Here is an 18,387-nt window from a genome sequence, read left to right on the forward strand (position 1 = left end):
ATACATCACTAGTATCAACATAAGCAAGATCATCAATGATGAGCTTAATACCATCATCACGAGATATTTCTTCACTCACCATGCCATTACCTTGTGGTAAGCCACATGTTGGTGAAGTGAAAGATGTTGATGTATGCAAGTAATCGGAGGTGGAAGCAATAAAGAGCTCTTCATGATTTAAAAATGTGGAGAACTCCTCCATTAACTCCCCGAAAATAATATTGTCTTCATCAAGATTGGACCCACCATATATATCTTCAATTTTGGTCCAAGCCTCATGAGCCAACGAACAAGACGAGATTGACTTGAACACCTCGAAGGTTATAGCTTGGTGAATGACACTTAAAGCTTCACAATCAAGATGCATATCATCAAGTGATGGAGATTGTCCATCCTTTAGATTTGAATTCCCTACAACCACAATCCGCAAAGCATTTGGACCCATGGCCCGAAAGTGACAAAGCATGTGTAATCTCCACATAATGTAATTTGTGCCATTAAAACAAAATGTGTCATCGTGCACTAGTTCACTAGTTGACATCGTTACTCTCTAGGCGGTTAAGCCTAATAAGGAGAGACCTAGCTCTGATACCAATTGAAAGGACCACGATGTCGCCTAGAGGGGGGTCAATAGGCGTTTTAAAATCTTGTACGGATTTGGCTATATCCTAATGCGGAAATAAACTAGCAGATACTTTTCAAGCACAAATCCTAAATATACTAGGCTCACTAAGTGCACCAACAACTTAGCATAAACAAGATGAGAACAACGAGGATATGAGTAAGCACAAGTAAGTTACACAAACTTACTCAATGTATATCACGAGATATGGAAATGAATATTAGAAGCTAGCAATTCACACTAAACACAAGATAGAACAATAGTAGGAAGTATGAATTGCAGACTATAAAGTGTTGGCCTAAGTAATCTCTACGATATGGTAACCAACACAATATAATGAGGACAACAAGAATAGTGAATGCACGGTCAAGTGACCAAGGTAAACCACAAGTACGGAGTTAGGGTTAGGGATAACCGAAGTCACAGAGACGATGATGTATCCCGATGTTCACTTCCTTGGAGGGAAGCTAGTCACCGTTAGAGAGGTGGATGTTACCACGAAGGCACACCAACGCCACGAAGGCTCACCCTATTCTCCTTGAGATATCACCACGAAGGCGATTCCCAACCACTAGTGGTAGACCTTGAGGCGGCCTCCAAACCTTCACAAACTTTTCGGGGGACAAATCACAAGTTGATTCCTCATCGGAGCACTCCTACCGCCTAGGAGTCTCCAACCTCCAAGAGTAACAAGATCAAGGGGGAAATGCTCAAGACTTTCTCAAATCACGAATTGATTTGGTCACAAGAGGGAGAGGGAGAGCATCTATCTTTTGATTAGAACCACTCTCAAGAACACTCACTAATCTCTCCGGGATCTAAGATTTGGTGTAGGAGAAGTGGGAGGGAGCCACTTGTGTTCTTGGGGCGATTTTGGATGGAGTGGTCAACACTCTCCCGGAGTGAGAGAGGGATATTTATACCCCAAAGAAAATAGAGTCGTTTCCCGCAGTTGTTGACCTGCCCGGATGATCTGGACGCACACCCGGATGATCCGGGCAATGTCCGGATGTCTGGGAAGGTCAATATACAATGTGGTGAAGCGGAAACCCGGATGTCCAGGGACGTAGCCGGATGATCCAGACAATGCCCGGATGACCCGGATAGGCAGCCGGATGATCCGGCTAGCTAGGATAAGGTTCTGTGATGATTGTTTTCGGCAACCCGGATGATCCGGGATGGAACCCGGATGATCCGGGTAGGTACCCGGATGATCCGGCTAGCTAGAATAGGCTTCTGTGATGAGGAGCCCGGATGATACGAGAGGGAACCCGGATGATCCGGCCAGTAAGAAAATAGCACGCGACCTGAAACTGAAACAAGCATAACTTCTACATACGGACTCAGATTTTGATGATCTTGGGCTCGTTTTGAAGCTATGAAAAAACTCCAGGTCCTCACATAGATAACCACCTAAGATAAACCAAAATGGAGGGTGCAAAGTATGCAAAGGTTAGATCATATATTTTGGGAAACTATTTGGCTTTGGCTTTTCTTTGGTATATAGGATATGAGTGGAATTGTGTATAGAAGATGTTTACTTGAGCAAATCCATCACAAATCCCTTTGATCCCCTCTTAATAGTGCAGGATCCCTATAACTCAAGAATCATAAAAGAGCTACACTACATAGCTATCGAGAATCCATTCTTGAGTGTATATGTTTCTTTGGTGGTCATCACTCCACAACACTAACGTCAAAGGAACTAATACCTTTGACACGAGCCATTCACTTGAGCTTGATGTTGATGTCTTTTCTTGGCTCAAGATGAACGCAAGACATTGGTGAAGCCTTCAAGTCTCTCCCCCATACACAATGTGGGAAGCTTTGCTTTGTATTCATCTTCACTTGTCCATCATGTGATCATCCACAAGCTTCAAGCATGTAATCCTTTGGGATGGTTATCTTGAACTTTCCCTTGTCAACCATGACCACCAACACTTGATGTCATCCTCTCATAGACACTTGAAATCTCTCTCTCTGTCTCTCTCGATGCGAGCCTATGAGAATCACCTAACCCTCAAAAACATAGACACCACATAGTATGGGTTAGTACACAGAGTGCAATTGATAATTTCTTATCATACCACAAGATCCTATGTGGTGCATCATTTGTGCTCTTGTGTTGACCATTTAGAGTTCGATCTTTGAGCTTCATCTTGGTCAACCTATATCTCTACTCCATGTTTAATCTTGACGTCTTGAAGGGTATATTGAATTCTTCACTTGAATAGCTTGCTTGAATACTTGATCAATCATGACTCAACACATGAGTCCATTATGATCATATCTTTGAGCCACTCCTAGAATTCATCATTCAAATTATCCTTTTAAGATCTTGATCCATTATGGCTCAAACCATAGCTCTAAGCATGGCAACCCTTAAGATACTCCAATGAACTTCATTTTGATGATCTCAATGTAATTGTTGCTTCAAAGGAGTTGTCTTCCATTATTCTTCAATCATTTTCCAATGGGACTAACCTTCAAATGTATATCTCAATGCAAACATTAGTCCATAAGGATTGTCATTAATTACCAAAACCACACATGGGGACTACATGTACTTTCAATCTCCTCCATTTTGGTAATTGATGACAATCTCAACAAGAGGGTTTATATAATGAATTTTTACACAAGCACGCAATTTTTTCCGAGGAAAAATTGTATACTTGAGGTGATTTTGATTGCATCAATTATCACAAAGAAACTTGATGTTTATCAAAACCGGTCGTACTAACATCAAAACACTACACAAGCATTTGATGTTAGTAAGACTGCAATATATAGAGCAAGCTCCCCCACAATATATGCATGTGTGAATGAACTTTGAATTTCATTGCATATATTGGTGTATATAAACTAGTTGGAGTTTTCTCTATATATTCATTCATGCAACAAGCATATATGACTAGGGTGGATATGCATGAATGAGAACAAGAACTTCAAAATATATTTATCTTAAACCCTCTAAACTTCTCCCCCATTGGCAACAAATGCCAAAATGGAAGACAAAACATCTAGAAGACCAATATAGTATGTGTTCCTCCTTGATGTGTGCATATCACAAAATGTGAGTGAACGCAAATGCACATATTCAATAATGAACAATTTGAGGAGCTCATAAACTAGAGAATGCAACCATATATGAAGATATGAAAACAAGCATTAAACATGTGAGGAAAGCAGTCAAACCACATGAGTGCGCAAGATTATATGCCACACATACAAGCACTCATGACACAGCCTCTTGCCGAAGCCACCATAAGAATAAGAGGAAACAAACGAAGTGGCCGGCAAGGAATAAATGATATCAAGGAAAGATATGAACTTTCTCATGTAAATTTTTTTCCTGAGTGGCCAATCATAATCATGATATGTATCCACAAAGAAACTTTGCATACACAAAATAGACGCAATTGATAAGAACATGATATACACAAGTGAATCCATTATTATACAACTGAAACCTAGTCATAATAGCAAGGCACATGGCACAAATTGATCTCATTTGCATAACACAAAGTGAAGCAAGCAATCAAAAGATCCAACGAGCCAAAAGGATAAAAGAACATTATGATTTGGTCAAAGGAGTGTTCTAAGGAAAATAGAGAAGCTCCCCATGATTTGTGTACTATTTAGAATTTTTGTATTTGGATGAAAATGCACAAAATAGGATCATCACTCCCCCAAAATCAATAGGAACACAAAACAATTGCAAGTAGGCATAGATAAGAAAAGAAGCCTAGCATTTGCAATAAACATATGGTTGAGCAACATGTAAATGAGGCAACCTAAGAATAGGCACAAACAAAATGATGTGTGTGAGTGACGTCAAAGCACTTGAGAAGACTAGTATAAGGATGAGAATTAAGCATCAACGTAGTCTTGAGTAAATGAGATACAAGGTGCAAGACATGTCCTTCCCACACACACGAAGTTAAGAAGGTCACACACACATCAAGCAAATGGGTTCACAAGCTCACTAATAGCGGTCAAGAACATCCTGAAATACCTGAAAAGGACTAAGGATATGTTTCTCGTTTATGGAGGTGACAAAGAGCTCATCGTAAATGGTTACATTGATGCAAGCTTTAACACTGATCCGGACGATTCTAAATCGCAAACCGGATACTTGTTTATATTGAACGGTGGAGCTGTCAGGTGGAGCAGTTCTAAACAAAGCGTCGTGGCGGGATCTACGTGTGAAGCGGAGTACATTGCTGCTTCGGAAGCAGCAAATGAAGGAGTATGGATGAAGGAGTTCATATCTGATCTAGGTGTCATACCTAGTGCATCGGGTCCAATGAAAATCTTTTGCAACAATACTGGTGCAATTGCCTTGGCAAAGGAATCCAGATTTCACAAGAGAACCAAGCACATCAAGAGACGCTTCAACTCCATCTGGGATCAAGTCCAGGTGGGAGACATAGAGATTTGCAAGATACATACGGATCTGAATGTGCAGACCCGTTGACTAAGCCTCTTCCACGAGCAAAACATGATCAACCCCAAGGCTCCATGGGTGTTACAATCATTATTGTGTAATCTAGATTATTGACTCTAGTGCAAGTGGGAGACTGAAGGAAATATGCCCTAGAGGCAATAATAAGTTATTATTTATTTCCTTATTTCATGATAAATGTTTATTATTCATGCTAGAATTGTATTAACCGGAAACTTAGTACATGTGTGAATACATAGACAAACAGAGTGTCACTAGTATGCCTCTACTTGACTAGCTCGTTAATTAAAGATGGTTATGTTTCCTAACCATAGACATGAGTTGTCATTTGATTAACGGGATCACATCATTAGGAGAATGATGTGATTGACTTGACCCATTCCGTTAGCTTAGCACTTGATCGTTTAGTATGTTGTTATTGCTTTCTTCATGACTTATACATGTTCCTATGACTATGAGATTATGCAACTCCCGTTTACAGGAGGAACACTTTGTGTGCTACCAAACGTCACAACGTAAATGGGTGATTATAAAGGTGCTCTACAGGTGTCTCCGAAGGTACTTGTTGAGTTGGCATATATCGAGATTAGGATTTGTCACTCCGATTGTCGGAGAGGTATCTCTGGGCCCACTCGGTAATACACATCACTATAAGTCTTGCAAGCATTGTAACTAATGAGTTAGTTGCGGAATGATGTATTACGGAACGAGTAAAGAGACTTGCCGGTAACGAGATTGAACTAGGTATTGGGATGCCGACAATCGAATCTCGGGCAAGTAACATACCGATGACGAAGGGAACAACGTATGTTGTTATGCGGTTTGACCGATAAAGATCTTCGTAGAATATGTGGGAGCCAATATGAGCATCCAGGTTCCGCTATTGGTTATTGACCGGAGACGTGTCTCGGTCATGTCTACATAGTTCTCGAACCCGTAGGGTCTGCACGCTTAAAGTTCGGTGACGATCGGTATTATGAGTTTTTGTGTTTTGATGTACCGAAGGTAGTTCGGAGTCCCGGATATGATCACAGACATGACGAGGAGTCTCGAAATGGTCGAGACGTAAAGGTCGATATATTGGACGACTATATTCGGACACCGGAAGTGTTCCAGGTGGTTTCGGAGAAAACCGGAGTGCTGGAGGGTTACCGGAACCCCCCCGGGAGAAATAATGGGCCTTATGGGCCTTAGTGGAGAGAGAGGGCTGGCCTAGGGCAGGCCACGCGCCCCTCCCCCTCTGGTCCGAATTGTACTAGGAGAGGGGGGTGGCGCCCCCCTTTCCTTCTCCCTCTCCCCCTTCCTTTCCCCCTCCTAGTAGGAGTAGGAAAAGAGGGGAGTCCTACTCCTACTAGGAGGAGGAGGACTCCTCCTGGCGCGCCATAGAGGGCCGGCCGGCCTCCCCCCTTGCTCCTTTATATACGGGGGCAGGGGGGCACCTCTAGACACACAAGTTGATCAGTTGATCTCTCCCAACCGTGTAAGGTGCCCCCCTCCACCATAATCCACCTCGATCATATCGTAGCGGTGCTTAGGCGAAGCCCTGCGTCGGTAGCAACATCATCATCGTCATCACGCGTCGTGCTGAAGAAACTCTCCGACGAAACTCTGCTGGATCGGAGCTCGTGGGACGTCATTGAGTTGAACGTGTGCTGAACTCGGAGGTGCCGTGCGTTCGGTACTTGGATCGGTCGGATCGTGAAGACGTACGACTACATCAACCGCGTTGTGCTAACGCTTCCGCTTTCGGTCTACGAGGGTATGTGGACACACTCTCCCCTGTCGTTGCTATGCATCACCATGATCATGCGTGTGCGTAGGATTTTTTTTGAAATTACTGCGTTCCCCAACACTAGCCCTCTCATGAGAGCTAAGAAGGCCGAGATTCGGAGTCCGAGGGACCTTCAAAGTCCCGGACTAGTTGGGAGTCATGGAACTCCAGAAGCGGTGACACTCGAAGTGTTTCGTCCACCAAGCACCACTCTCAACAACCCTTCCATAGGACATATGTCATGCTTCAACAAGGCGACTGAACCTATTTAAAAAAACATCATTGTGTCACTTTGTCGAATGAACAACGACCTTCGCTATAAGACTGTCGTATGCACCCCCGATGGTGTCCTGGACTAGGGGGTGCTAGAGCCATATGGGCTGGGCCGAGGACTTCCCAAGATTATTGTCAAGTGGGCATCGTTCGTCAATCCTAGGAGAAACCAAGATGGAAGATCCGGAAGACTTGACGTGTACTCCAAAGATTTAGAGGTAGTCTTCGACACGATTGCCCTTAGATGCGACCGATCTATGCAAACCCTAGACACCCCTGATATCTATATAAACTGAGGGGTGATGGTTGTAGAGGACAACTCATACACTCACGACCTAGTATAGGTAAACTCACGTGTCCTTGTTACCATCTAGGTAAACTCTTCGAGAGGGCCCGAACCTAGGTAAACTCCCGTGCCCTTGTTACTATCATGTCAAGACTGCCAGTTCAGGACCCCCTACCCGAGATATACTATATTTGACTCCATCAACCCCTCCTACTAATCTTTAACCACGTTGCTAAGGAAACCCGTGGTCAAAAATTGATTCTCAAACGTCAACAAATTTTACCACGTAGAAATAGTTGGACAAGGATTAGAATTATCTATTTCTACACCCGATTTGTACAAGTGGACATTTTTAATTAGGATTGCATGTGAAACATGAAGATGTAACAGGATTTTTAAAGGAGTGATGTAAAGGGATCTCAAATGCGGACGGACATCAAATGTCTGAACTAAACGGTTCGATCACTTTTAGGTCTCCAATGCGAGCTTTCATATTGGGCCAGACAAGGATGAACGTCTCCCAGTCCGGCCCCAAATCATGGGGTAGAGTAGGGGAGTTTACATATCAACCACGTCAGATTTCGACACCCTAGATACACCCAAAATCCCACCCGGAGTCCACGTTTTCACCCGTTCGCATTGAAGCACACCACTCCGCCTGCCCAACATTCATGGTGCGGAGTCGAAGCACCGCCCGAGGAGCCTTCCTCGGCTATCAAAAGGACCCTGGAAATCCCCAAATTCTAGCCACCGCGAACCCCCTCTTCCCACCATTCCGTCGCCCGGAGTCGAGCTCAACGGGGAATCCATCTGTCGTCACAAACCCAAGACCTTGTGTGCCATCTCCATCGTGCGCGAGAAGGTCATTTGGTACAAGAAGCTCACATCAAAGGGATGCGCTCTGATCGCGGCGGAAGTGCGTGCCGCTGAGGCCCGACGCGTTGCTCGCATTGCCGTCAGCGAAGATCCGAGCTCGAAGGAGGAGGAAGAGGAGATCATCTATTGTCGGTGTACTAAAGTTTGGGCCTTTAGCACCCCATACTTGTGCACGGGCAGTCGTAACCCCGCGCATGGCAAAGCACGAAGAGGGCGATCGGGGACAGATACAAGACAAAGAAAAACAACCAAGTCAGGGAGCAGAAGACGAGCCAGACCCCCGGCAAGGCCCTTGCCGGGGCGGCTTGGGGATGACTACAAACCACCAACCAGAGCACCACCCTTGTGGTTGAGAGCTCTGACACCATCGACAACGTTAAGGCCAGGATCCAAGGGCGCGCGCGCGTAGTGGCGTGCAGATCTTTGTGAAGGCCAGAAGACGAGGCCCCGGCAAGATCCCTATCGAGGACGCCCACGAGGCCCCGACAAGATCCTTGTCGAGGACGCCCACGAGGCCCCGGCAAGATCCTTGCCCGGGGACATCAGCAAGACCGTGGCCAGACTCGGCTGCCCAGTCACCACTCTAGTGCGGGAGCTGCCTGTCAGCCTGGCAGGCGCCTGCGTGGCGGCATGCAGATCTTCGTGAAGACCCTGCCACCCCTCCAACGCAGCAGCTGGCCAGCCAACTTGGCACTGCACGCCTCATCAGCATGGACGCGCGTGTCGAGACGGGGCGAGGTGGCAACGGACGGGACGGGCTCTCTTCCCGTCCCCCAATAAAGCTAGAGGGCACGATGCATTTAATGCGTTTGCCCTTAGATGACCAAGATAAGCATGTGTACTGTAGCGGTTTACAACTCCTGCATACACTGTAGTTACTTTACACCTCCTGTATGCCACTGTGGCAGCCCCTTGTACATATAAAAGGAGGCCCACGGCGCGGCTTTTTGGACCTCTCGGCCCAGCTTGCATGCGTAGCAACGAGCCGAAGCTCAAGAACACCCAATACACAATCAAGCAGGACTAGGGTTTTACGCATCTCAGCGGCCCGAACCTGGGTAAAGACCTGTGGTGTTGATCACTAGATCTGCTCTTTGCTTAGCCCCTCCTCCCCGCCAAACCGTAGAAGGAATCCCCGTGGTCTCATAGACGTCGTTCCCCAACATCTATACAGAGTCAGCCATGCGTAGATGTTCGACAACCACGTAGCCAAAGAAGTGGACGAGGAGGCCAACGGGCATCGATCCGTGGATTCGGCCCACCACCGATGACCACGAGGTTGACGGCTCGGCAGGGGAGTGATCGACCTCGCCTCCAACAAGGAGTAGGATTAAGTTACATTAGAATTTAGATCGAAAAAATGTATGAAGTATCGAATGTCGTTTGCTATGATGAACTATAAAACTCCCTCTGCCCACAAATAGATGGCATATAAACTTGGTTAAAAAGTCAAAGACTTCGAAGTTTCATTAACTATATAGAAGAAAATACCAGCCGTCGATCGATTGAATAAAGGAGAAGAAATTGGACGGCTGTAGATGGACCTATACAAGCACGGTTGCGGCGTACTACATTCCTTTTCCACGAGATCCCGGACAGATCAGATCAAACCTCGTCCGCACGCGCCACACCCCTTCGCGCGGACAACGGAGAAGCGAGGAACGCACAGCCGATGAGGCCTCTGCGCGCCGTCGCTCTGCTCCTCGTCGCGGCGGCAGCAGCCGCGGCCGCCGCGACGCCGTGGGCGGGGAGCGGCCAGGAGTCCGGCTCCATCAGCAAAGACGACTTCCCTGGGGACTTCAGCTTCGGGGCTAGCACATCAGCTTATCAGGTGAGAACCATCAGGCTTACGTTCATTCGCGGTGGAATGGCGAGCACGATCGTTGACATGCTTCTGTGTGGTGGGCCGTCGGGATCCAGTGGGAAGGCGCGGCGGCGGAGGACGGCCGGACCCCCAGCGTGTGGGACACCTTCGCTCACGCTCACGCCCACGCCCACGCCGGTACGCGAGAGCAGACGGTTTCCCTTTTGCTGTGCCGCTAGCACACGTTCGTGCCACTGTTCCATCTGTATCACCGCATGCCGCTCCTTCTTGTGAGCTATTACTGCATGGGTACCACCGCATGTGCCGATGTTCGCGGTCGATTCTCTTGCACAAGATAAAGAGGTCATCAGGATTGGAACGACAATTGCAGTTTCAGCATCATATTACAATTATGGTTCAATGTCTAGGATCGGGGCCATGGTGGAAATCGAAAGAAGTGGACCATGTGGACTATGCCTCATTGCTTATAAGTTCTGCAATACAGGTGATGACTCTGTAAATGGTGATGTGGCAGCTGACGGCTACCATAAGTACAAGGTATGGTAATTTTTGTAACTCAATTCTGTCACCCTTAACTGGATTATGTATGTCATGTTTTTTTTTGCGGGTGGTTATGTATGTCATGTTATAACAGTGGTTGTGTGCATCATGCCATGCAGAGGCCGGGTAATCCCCTTTTCGGAAGAAAAAAAATGTCATGCTATAACAGAAATGCTCCTGTAGTTGCTGAGCAGAACTGTGCACAACAGGATATGAAAGAGAGGTTGCCCTTGTATGGTCCATGTTTAGATAGAGTGGGAGGTTGGGTCTGGGGAGAGGTGAGAGGGTACTTTGTAGTAGTTAGTGACTCCAAGAATATGTTAGCAAAATATTTCTTCAGAATTTTTTTCCAAACTATAAATGAGACTTGCTTGAGAAAAATTTAGATCATACAAACATCATTGACTAATTCTGGTTTCTCTAGGCATGATAAAAAGTAGCCAATCCTGGTAAAATCCTGCATGCTAATAACGGTCTATCTTTTCTTTTCTCGTGTTTGTCACAGGAGGATATCAAATTAATGAAGGAGACCGGACTGGATTCTTATAGATTCTCTATCTCTTGGTCAAGGCTTATTCCTAGTATGTTTTTGAAAAACTTGTGGTGAAGTTTTCTCGTTAAGTTGGTTTCTTACAAAAATATAGTTCTGTATTTCCACAGAAGGAAGAGGAGAAATCAATCCAAAAGGAGTAGGATACTACAATAATCTCATCAATGAACTACTTGATCATGGTAAATCTTGCATGCAAGATATTTATCTACCTATTAAATCCAATCATCATGGAGACTGCATACTACTCCCTCTGTTCACAAATCAATGAATTCATCTTTGTACGCATACAGTAAAGAAGTTGAACTTTGACAGCTAGTACTGTACATATTTATGATACCAGTAGGTTTTAGTCGGGTCCTAAACCCCTGAATTTGTAGTGGACTTGCTCATCCTGAGTTGAACTGAACTGGCAATGAGCATGTCCAGTTTAACTTACTCAACCTGTTTTTGTTTTTTATAATTGTATTTCTCTGCGTTTTAATGGCAAAAGTAGATGCATTAATGGGGCTGGAGGGATATTATGTCCGCACTTACTATGTCTAGTATCTTGAAGGAATTCAACCACATGCAACGATTTTCCAGTATGATCTTCCTCAAATCCTTGAAGATGAATATGGTGGATGGTTGAGTCCCCAAATAATGTATGTATTCTGTTTTCATGAATTTCATGTTTCGTCTTCATTTTTGAAAAATATGATGTGCAAGTGTGATATTATTCATTGTAGTGTATGTTATGGATAATTGTATAAAAATGAATAAAAAAATGTTGGTGCAAAAACACATATTATTTCTGCATTGTACAAAACTAGATTGCTTTTTGACATGCCTGTAGTTTTATTGGATGTAAATCCTTAGAGTATAAGCGCAGTCTTTAACTCCATTATCTGTTTCCAGTGGTGATTTCACAGCATACGCAGATGTGTGCTTTAGGGAATTTGGGGATAGAGTTACCAATTGGACTACTCTAAATGAACCTAACGCTTTAGTTTCGGTTGGCTATGATGCTGGTATTGGGCCACCGGGGAGATGTTCTAAACCATTTGGATTTGCTGACTGTTCCTGTGGGGACTCTGTAAACGAGCCATACGTTGTAGCTCATAATTGCTTATTGGCTCATACCTCAGCTGTGTCACTATACAGAAGAAAGTATCAGGTACTATCTTTTCGCTAGCAAATTAGTACTATGGTATTTCTAAAGTGCTTTCTTGATAGTTAGATCCACATTGTTATCATGAACCATCAATGGAGTAGTCTGTGATATAATTGTCAAGGTATTTGAGATTAGAATAAATTATTGTTTTGAATAATTGGTCTGCTCCAAAAAGAAAAATCTGAATGCTATCTTTGTTGCCGATATTCTGTGCTAATTATTGTCCCTTGGACTTTAGATATAGCTTGAGTATTTTTCCTAAGGACGCTAAAAGCACCATGTTTCATTTGAAATCGGTTATATCCATGGACAAAAAATATACTTTGTGCTGCAGACAAAGCAACACGGACTTATTGGCATGAATATATGTATAAATAACATAGTACCTTATACAAATTCAACGGAAGATATAGCTGCAGCGAAAAGAGCACAAGCCTTCTACACAGGCTGGTAGGTTCATCATTCTGTCGTTTTTTACCTTTATATACAGTACCAGCATCTATCTCATACTAGTTGGATATACTTGGCCTTGACGAAGAGGATCCAAAACGATCACCAAAAGAGAAACTTTTTAGGAGTCTGGACTCAACAAGGATGTCACTACTTTATTTTACACATTTCATCTATTGTCGCTTGAATTTGTGTCAAACTGCCAATGAAACTTGTTTTTGAACTAGTTGAAGTCTTACTAGACACTCCGATCAATATTACTTGTCTCTCAAATGGATGTATCTAGACGTATTTCAGTGGTAGATACATCCGTTTGAGCGACAACTATTATGAATCAAAGGGAGTATTTTGAACTTGTCCTAGGACAGATAACGTGTCTGAGAGAACATTATGTTATTTAGCAGTGTCCATGGAATTTTTAGGGCCCGAAATAAGCTTGTAAATAGAGAATTTAGATTACATGTACTTTGATACCATACGGCTGTTCTATGGTACTGAAACTACAACCAATCCAGCAAGCTCTTTATCAGTGGAGTTCTTCTGTATATGTCAGTACATTATTCTTTGAATTGATATGGTTCAAAGTGTGTATTTGACTATCTATATGTAATTGTTCATTTTGAAATTTTCAACAAGTATTATTGGATTTCGTGGTTTGCCGATTTCTGTACAAATATCCAAACACTTTTCTAGTTACAAAATGGTGGGACACTTTTCATATTTATGTGTAAACTTATGAAACTAGAAAATTGGATTTTCTCAATGTAAATTTTGCCATGAGTTGCACTAAAATGGTGAGAAAACTTTGGCCCTTATGTAAATTTGGTTGTTTCTCTGTATTAGGTTCTTGGATCCTCTCTATTATGGAGACTACCCACTTGTGATGAAGGAGAATACTGGCTCCAAGTTGCCAAAATTTTCTCAAAGCCAGTCTAAACAACTAATCAATTCTATGGACTTTCTTGGCATCAATTACTACACATTTTTGTACGTGAAGGATGACCCGCATCATGCTCCTAGCAACAAAAGGAATTTCAGGGCTGATATGGCTGCTAAATCAATATGTGAGTTTCATATGTGTTGTATTTCGGTGACTCAATCCTTGTTGTTTTCTAGAGTTTATTCATGTCTGGACAAAATCCAGAAAAATTTCAGCACCAATATACTAGATTTTGTTTTAGTAACTTTAATATGTACTTTATGCCATGTCGGTAAAGGACCATTATTGATCCTAGTTGGTAATCTATGATTGCTCATAAGTAAATCTATTTATTATTGTGGTCCTGTGGGCAATTGGTCTAGAAAGATAAGCAAAACATAGCTTAATGCATCATGCCATGTCGTGTCAAGATGAGGTCAATGGAGGCCTTGATGTCGAACTTGGCATAGATTGAGGCCTCATTGGCACTTGATGTTGATCCAAGCAGAGGTTCTCATACTCTTTTGAGATCTCTTTGCATTCCTTCACTGCAGACATAGCATCGTAAAGGGGGTGGATGAATATGGGAAACAGAGGGAATGAGGTGCTAATGGAGGTGGTGGTGGTGAATGAACGGTGCCAGGAGCATCGGTGTCTGGCTGAAGGATAACGAACATCACACTTGTTATGGAGCGTGGTGGCGCACTCCGGTGAGGAGCCTGTGCAGAGCTGAGTTGAGAGAGAGGGGAGCGATAGAGGGTGATGAGATAGAGAAAGGTGGATGCCAATCATGCAGATGAGTCATTGCCACATTATCATCCATTTCAGCAATACATGTTAGTAACTAACAACGTTAGGATCAGTTTAAAAGAAACGATTTTAGGGTCCCGAGAAAGTTATTTGCATGTTACGGAACCAAGTGAGACAACCAAACAAGTTTATGGACAACACAATTTACTCCATAGATCAATAGTTACTGCCAGAACCAATTTCTGCTGCACCGAGTAATCCCCCATTATTTAGATGTATAGTTTAAATTAATATTTGAATTCCTTATTTTAGTTTGATAATTTGATGCATGATTTCTCTCTTGCAGTTTCAAGCAATTCTACCAGTGGAGTAAGACAAACTTGCAGTAAATCTGTTCTTATAAATATTAAATGTATAATAACAAAGGGCTGACATATAGTGCTTCTCAGTTCTATGTGCCAGGTTATGGGATACAGCAAGTGCTTGAACATTTGAAGCAATTTTATGGTAATCCTCCAATCTATATCCATGAGAATGGTAAGTATTTTGCAACTATCGCTAATCATAAAATAAGCCGGTTATTCTGGCGACTTTGTGTATCTTGTTTAGCATCCTACTTATTTGATGTCCAGTAATTTAGAATCATGCAGTGTTAGCCAACATTATGGAACTGTTTTTCTTTTCGTAAAATAATCTTCAGTGCTACAGGAAGACATGTGCTTATTTTTGTCTAAATATTCTGTCCAGACTAATGCCTAGATATTTTTCATAAACACAATTAGTATGACTTACAAAAAGGTTCAACTCTAGGATATCCAATGCATCAAGATGTAGTATTTGATGATGGCCCTAGGGTGGAATTCTTGAGTGAACATCTTAAGAACCTTCTCACTGCTGTCAGGTAATGCCCTTCTTTCTCCTAGTGGTCATGCATTATATTTATCTTTAATTGATTCGACAGTTGGCCTTGTTTAGCGTTACAATATTCTATATTTCTAGGAGGATACAATAAATAGTGTGCATCTCTCATTTTGATTACATGATCCGTATGTCAATCACGAAGTCGCATTTTTTGCACCGGTAAAAATATCATTCATGAAACTAAGCACTAACTCCATTTTATTGTTGCTGGAAGACAAGATCCGTTATTGGTCACCCAGAAACTGTCAAAATGATGCTCAGTAGATTCACCAAGAGCCTTTGTATAAAAGGGTAACTTTTTGATAGACAATTCATCCTGTTTTCGCCATTCTGCAAAAAATGGCAAAATGATGCGAGTGGGCAGGAAAAAAGGCCTTTTTTGTAATGTAACTCGTTGACGTGACAGTGACATGAACCTTTGTATTTGGTAACAGGAATGGTTCGAATACTAGGGGCTACTTTGCCTGGTCGCTGATGGATTTATATGAACTACTTAGTGTCGGGGACACGTATGGACTCTATTACGTGGATTTTGCTGATGATGATCTCAAGAGGTATCCAAGGAGCTCTGCGATTTGGTACAAGGATTTTCTCAAGGGGAGGCACACGGAGACGGGGAGATTCTCCGATCACTAGCTCGGGTAGACTGCGCTAGGTGTTTTCCGTAGGTTAAACTGTTCCGTCCCCCCACGTTATTCCAAACACATGAAAGTGGCCGATGCGGAGTGAGACGGAAGACTATAATTTTATACCAGGTTACTACTGTAGATGTTTCCTATCTACAGCATCTCATCTTTAGCGCACAAATATGTCATTGCGCAGGCTACTCGACATCATACGATGCTTCTTCTTTTTTAAGCCAAGACCGTAGAACAATTGTTCTACGGTAATTTTTCATTATATAAATATGTACAATTACAGGAAAAAATAAATAAAGACTCGTTCAACCAATGCCTGTTTTATGAAATATCAGGAAAAATTAAACATTATTCTCTATCCATGTGTGGATCTTGTCAGCCTTGTCTGGTCTTGCTCTTATTTCGGTGCCTTTCCTTCTTTTAGATAATATTTCCATGTATCCGCAGTTGGTGTGGCTCTTCTGAATATCTTGTCGTTTCTGCTCATCCAAATACTCCAACAGCCCATGATAATGGTGTCTATAGCAAATTCTGTTGGGAGTTTGGTCAAGGTCAAGTGAATCTCATCATAGGTCGAAATGCCTCTCTGTTTGTTGGGTGCAATAGAATGCCAACACATCAGTGCAAATGGGCAATCCCAGAAAAGGTGTGTCACAGTTTCCTCAGTGGATTCAAAAGACGGAGCACAGTTATAATCTTCCAGATGCATACTCCTTCTGTGTAGCATGTTTCTAGTGCTGATTCTATCATGAAGGAATAACCAGAAAAATATTTTATGTCTCAGCCGACATGTTGTTTCCACAGAAGCTTGAATGTGTTGTGTGTTGTGCTATCCCCCTGAATGGCCTTGTACATCTTAATGGAAGAGTACTTAGGTGCTGACCATGCATAGGTCCAGATCTCTTTTCCCTCTGATTCCATTCTGTTGCTGATGAAGTCTTGCAATGCATTAAATTACACAAAAGCCTCTTGTGACATAGGTCTGTGGAATAGCAGACTGATATCATTGTGCTCCAGAACTTTATGCAGCGATATTTCTTATTGGATTGCATAAGAGTGTAATTCTGGGTATTTGACATTGAGAAGGAGTTCTTGCCATTTATCAGACCAAAATAGTATTGTATTACCTTGACCTGCTTTAGATATAGCATGTTGCTTGAAAGTAGGGAGTAGTTTCAGTATTGTCCTCCACCAGAATGATCCTACCTTGCTATCTCCTGGTAATTTGTCTTGGTAGTGTGTTTCCCAAATAATGTTTACCCAAGGAGTGTCAAACTTTTTGAAGAATTTATGGAGGAATTTGATGAGCAAGGCCTACTTGTGGATCAGTAAATCAAGGACTCCCAGTCCTCCCTGTATTTTGGCCTTGCAAACTGTGTCCTAAGAAATCTGAACAGTACCTCTATCATGTGTTCCATATTTCCTCCAAAAGCAGTTCATGAGGTAGGTGTTGATTTGGTTGATCATTGTCTTTGGGATCTCTAAGGTGCAGATAACAAAGGTAGGCAGACTAGTGAATACTGATTCCAATAGGGTTAATTTGTTACCAGTGGATAGCATAGTAGAACAGCTCAACAGCCTGCTTTCTATACGTTTCAGCATAGGAACAAAATCCTCCACCCTAGGTTTGGACAGACACAGTGGTAGCCCAAGATGTGTGTGTGTGGTAGGGTAGCAATCTTACAGCCAAGGAGGTTTGATAGCTCAGCCATTTTGTGTGCAGGTGTGTTGATAGAGATCATTATGGACTTGGAGTAATTAACTTTTAGGCCAGTATACTCAGCATAATGTAGAAGAAGATTTTTAATGTGCATCAGTTGTCTGGCATCTGCCTTAGCCACCAAGATGGTATCATCTGCATATTGGATAATTGGGTAGCCTAGGCAAGAGCTATGTATAAGTGGAGATTCAATCAGTGCATTATGGTAGGCTTCATTGAGAATGGATTGGAGTACATCTGCTACAATCACAAAGATCAATGGGGATAATGAATCACCTTGTCGGACTCCCTTTTTGCAGAGGAATTGTTTCCCTGGCACACCATTGAGTAGAACAGATGAGAAACCAATACCATTTGGCACCAAAACCTTTAGCTTGCAATACTTCAATGATGGTATCATGGTTAAGCATGTCAAATGCTTTTTCAAAGTCTAGCTTTAGAAGAATGATTTCTGATATGTCTCCATTGTATCTACTTTTCCAAACTCTTTCGCCCTTGTTTTGGACTCTAATTTGCATGATTTGAATGGAACTAACCCGGACTGACGTTGTTTTCAGGAGAATTGCCATGGTGTTATTTTTGTGCAGAAATAAAAGTTCTCGGAATGACCCAAAACTTCACGGAGAAT

General features: G+C 42.8%; 1 protein-coding gene across 4 annotated transcripts; it reads left to right on the top strand.

Moving 5' to 3' along the window:
- Positions 1 to 9,856: 9,856 nt before the first annotated feature.
- Positions 9,857 to 16,352, top strand: LOC123078059 (beta-glucosidase 10). 4 transcript variants are annotated; one of them, XM_044500447.1, is made up of 14 exons: positions 9,857 to 10,124; positions 10,214 to 10,295; positions 10,603 to 10,655; positions 11,164 to 11,239; positions 11,319 to 11,390; positions 11,765 to 11,852; positions 12,106 to 12,364; positions 12,696 to 12,811; positions 13,655 to 13,875; positions 14,827 to 14,849; positions 14,930 to 15,017; positions 15,291 to 15,381; positions 15,621 to 15,692; positions 15,836 to 16,352. In XM_044500447.1, exons 1-14 carry the CDS (start codon positions 9,966 to 9,968, stop codon positions 16,035 to 16,037), a joined length of 1,602 nt encoding a protein of 533 aa, XP_044356382.1. In that variant the 5' UTR covers positions 9,857 to 9,965; the 3' UTR covers positions 16,038 to 16,352. The 4 variants fall into 4 exon arrangements, with proteins under 4 accessions (XP_044356382.1, XP_044356385.1, XP_044356383.1 ...); XM_044500450.1 differs by having other exon boundaries at positions 9,869 to 10,124; positions 15,616 to 15,692; positions 15,836 to 16,152; XM_044500449.1 differs by having other exon boundaries at positions 9,922 to 10,124; positions 10,526 to 10,655.
- The last annotated feature ends 2,035 nt before the right edge of the window (positions 16,353 to 18,387 follow it).

This window comes from Triticum aestivum, chromosome 3D (assembly GCF_018294505.1).
Source record: "Triticum aestivum cultivar Chinese Spring chromosome 3D, IWGSC CS RefSeq v2.1, whole genome shotgun sequence".
Classification (NCBI taxonomy): domain Eukaryota; kingdom Viridiplantae; phylum Streptophyta; class Magnoliopsida; order Poales; family Poaceae; genus Triticum; species Triticum aestivum.

What these genes read in the sequence shown, in the direction of transcription:
- LOC123078059 (XM_044500447.1), top strand. Translation starts at nt 9,966, where the DNA reads ATGAGGCCTCTGCGCGCCGTCGCTCTGCTCCTCGTCGCGGCGGCAGCA. An exon ending in CAAGCAATTCTACCAGTGGA is followed by an intron (nt 14,850 to 14,929) that starts GTAAGACAAACT and finishes AGTGCTTCTCAG; the next exon opens with TTCTATGTGCCAGGTTATGG. An exon ending in AAGAGCCTTTGTATAAAAGG is followed by an intron (nt 15,693 to 15,835) that starts GTAACTTTTTGA and finishes ATTTGGTAACAG; the next exon opens with GAATGGTTCGAATACTAGGG.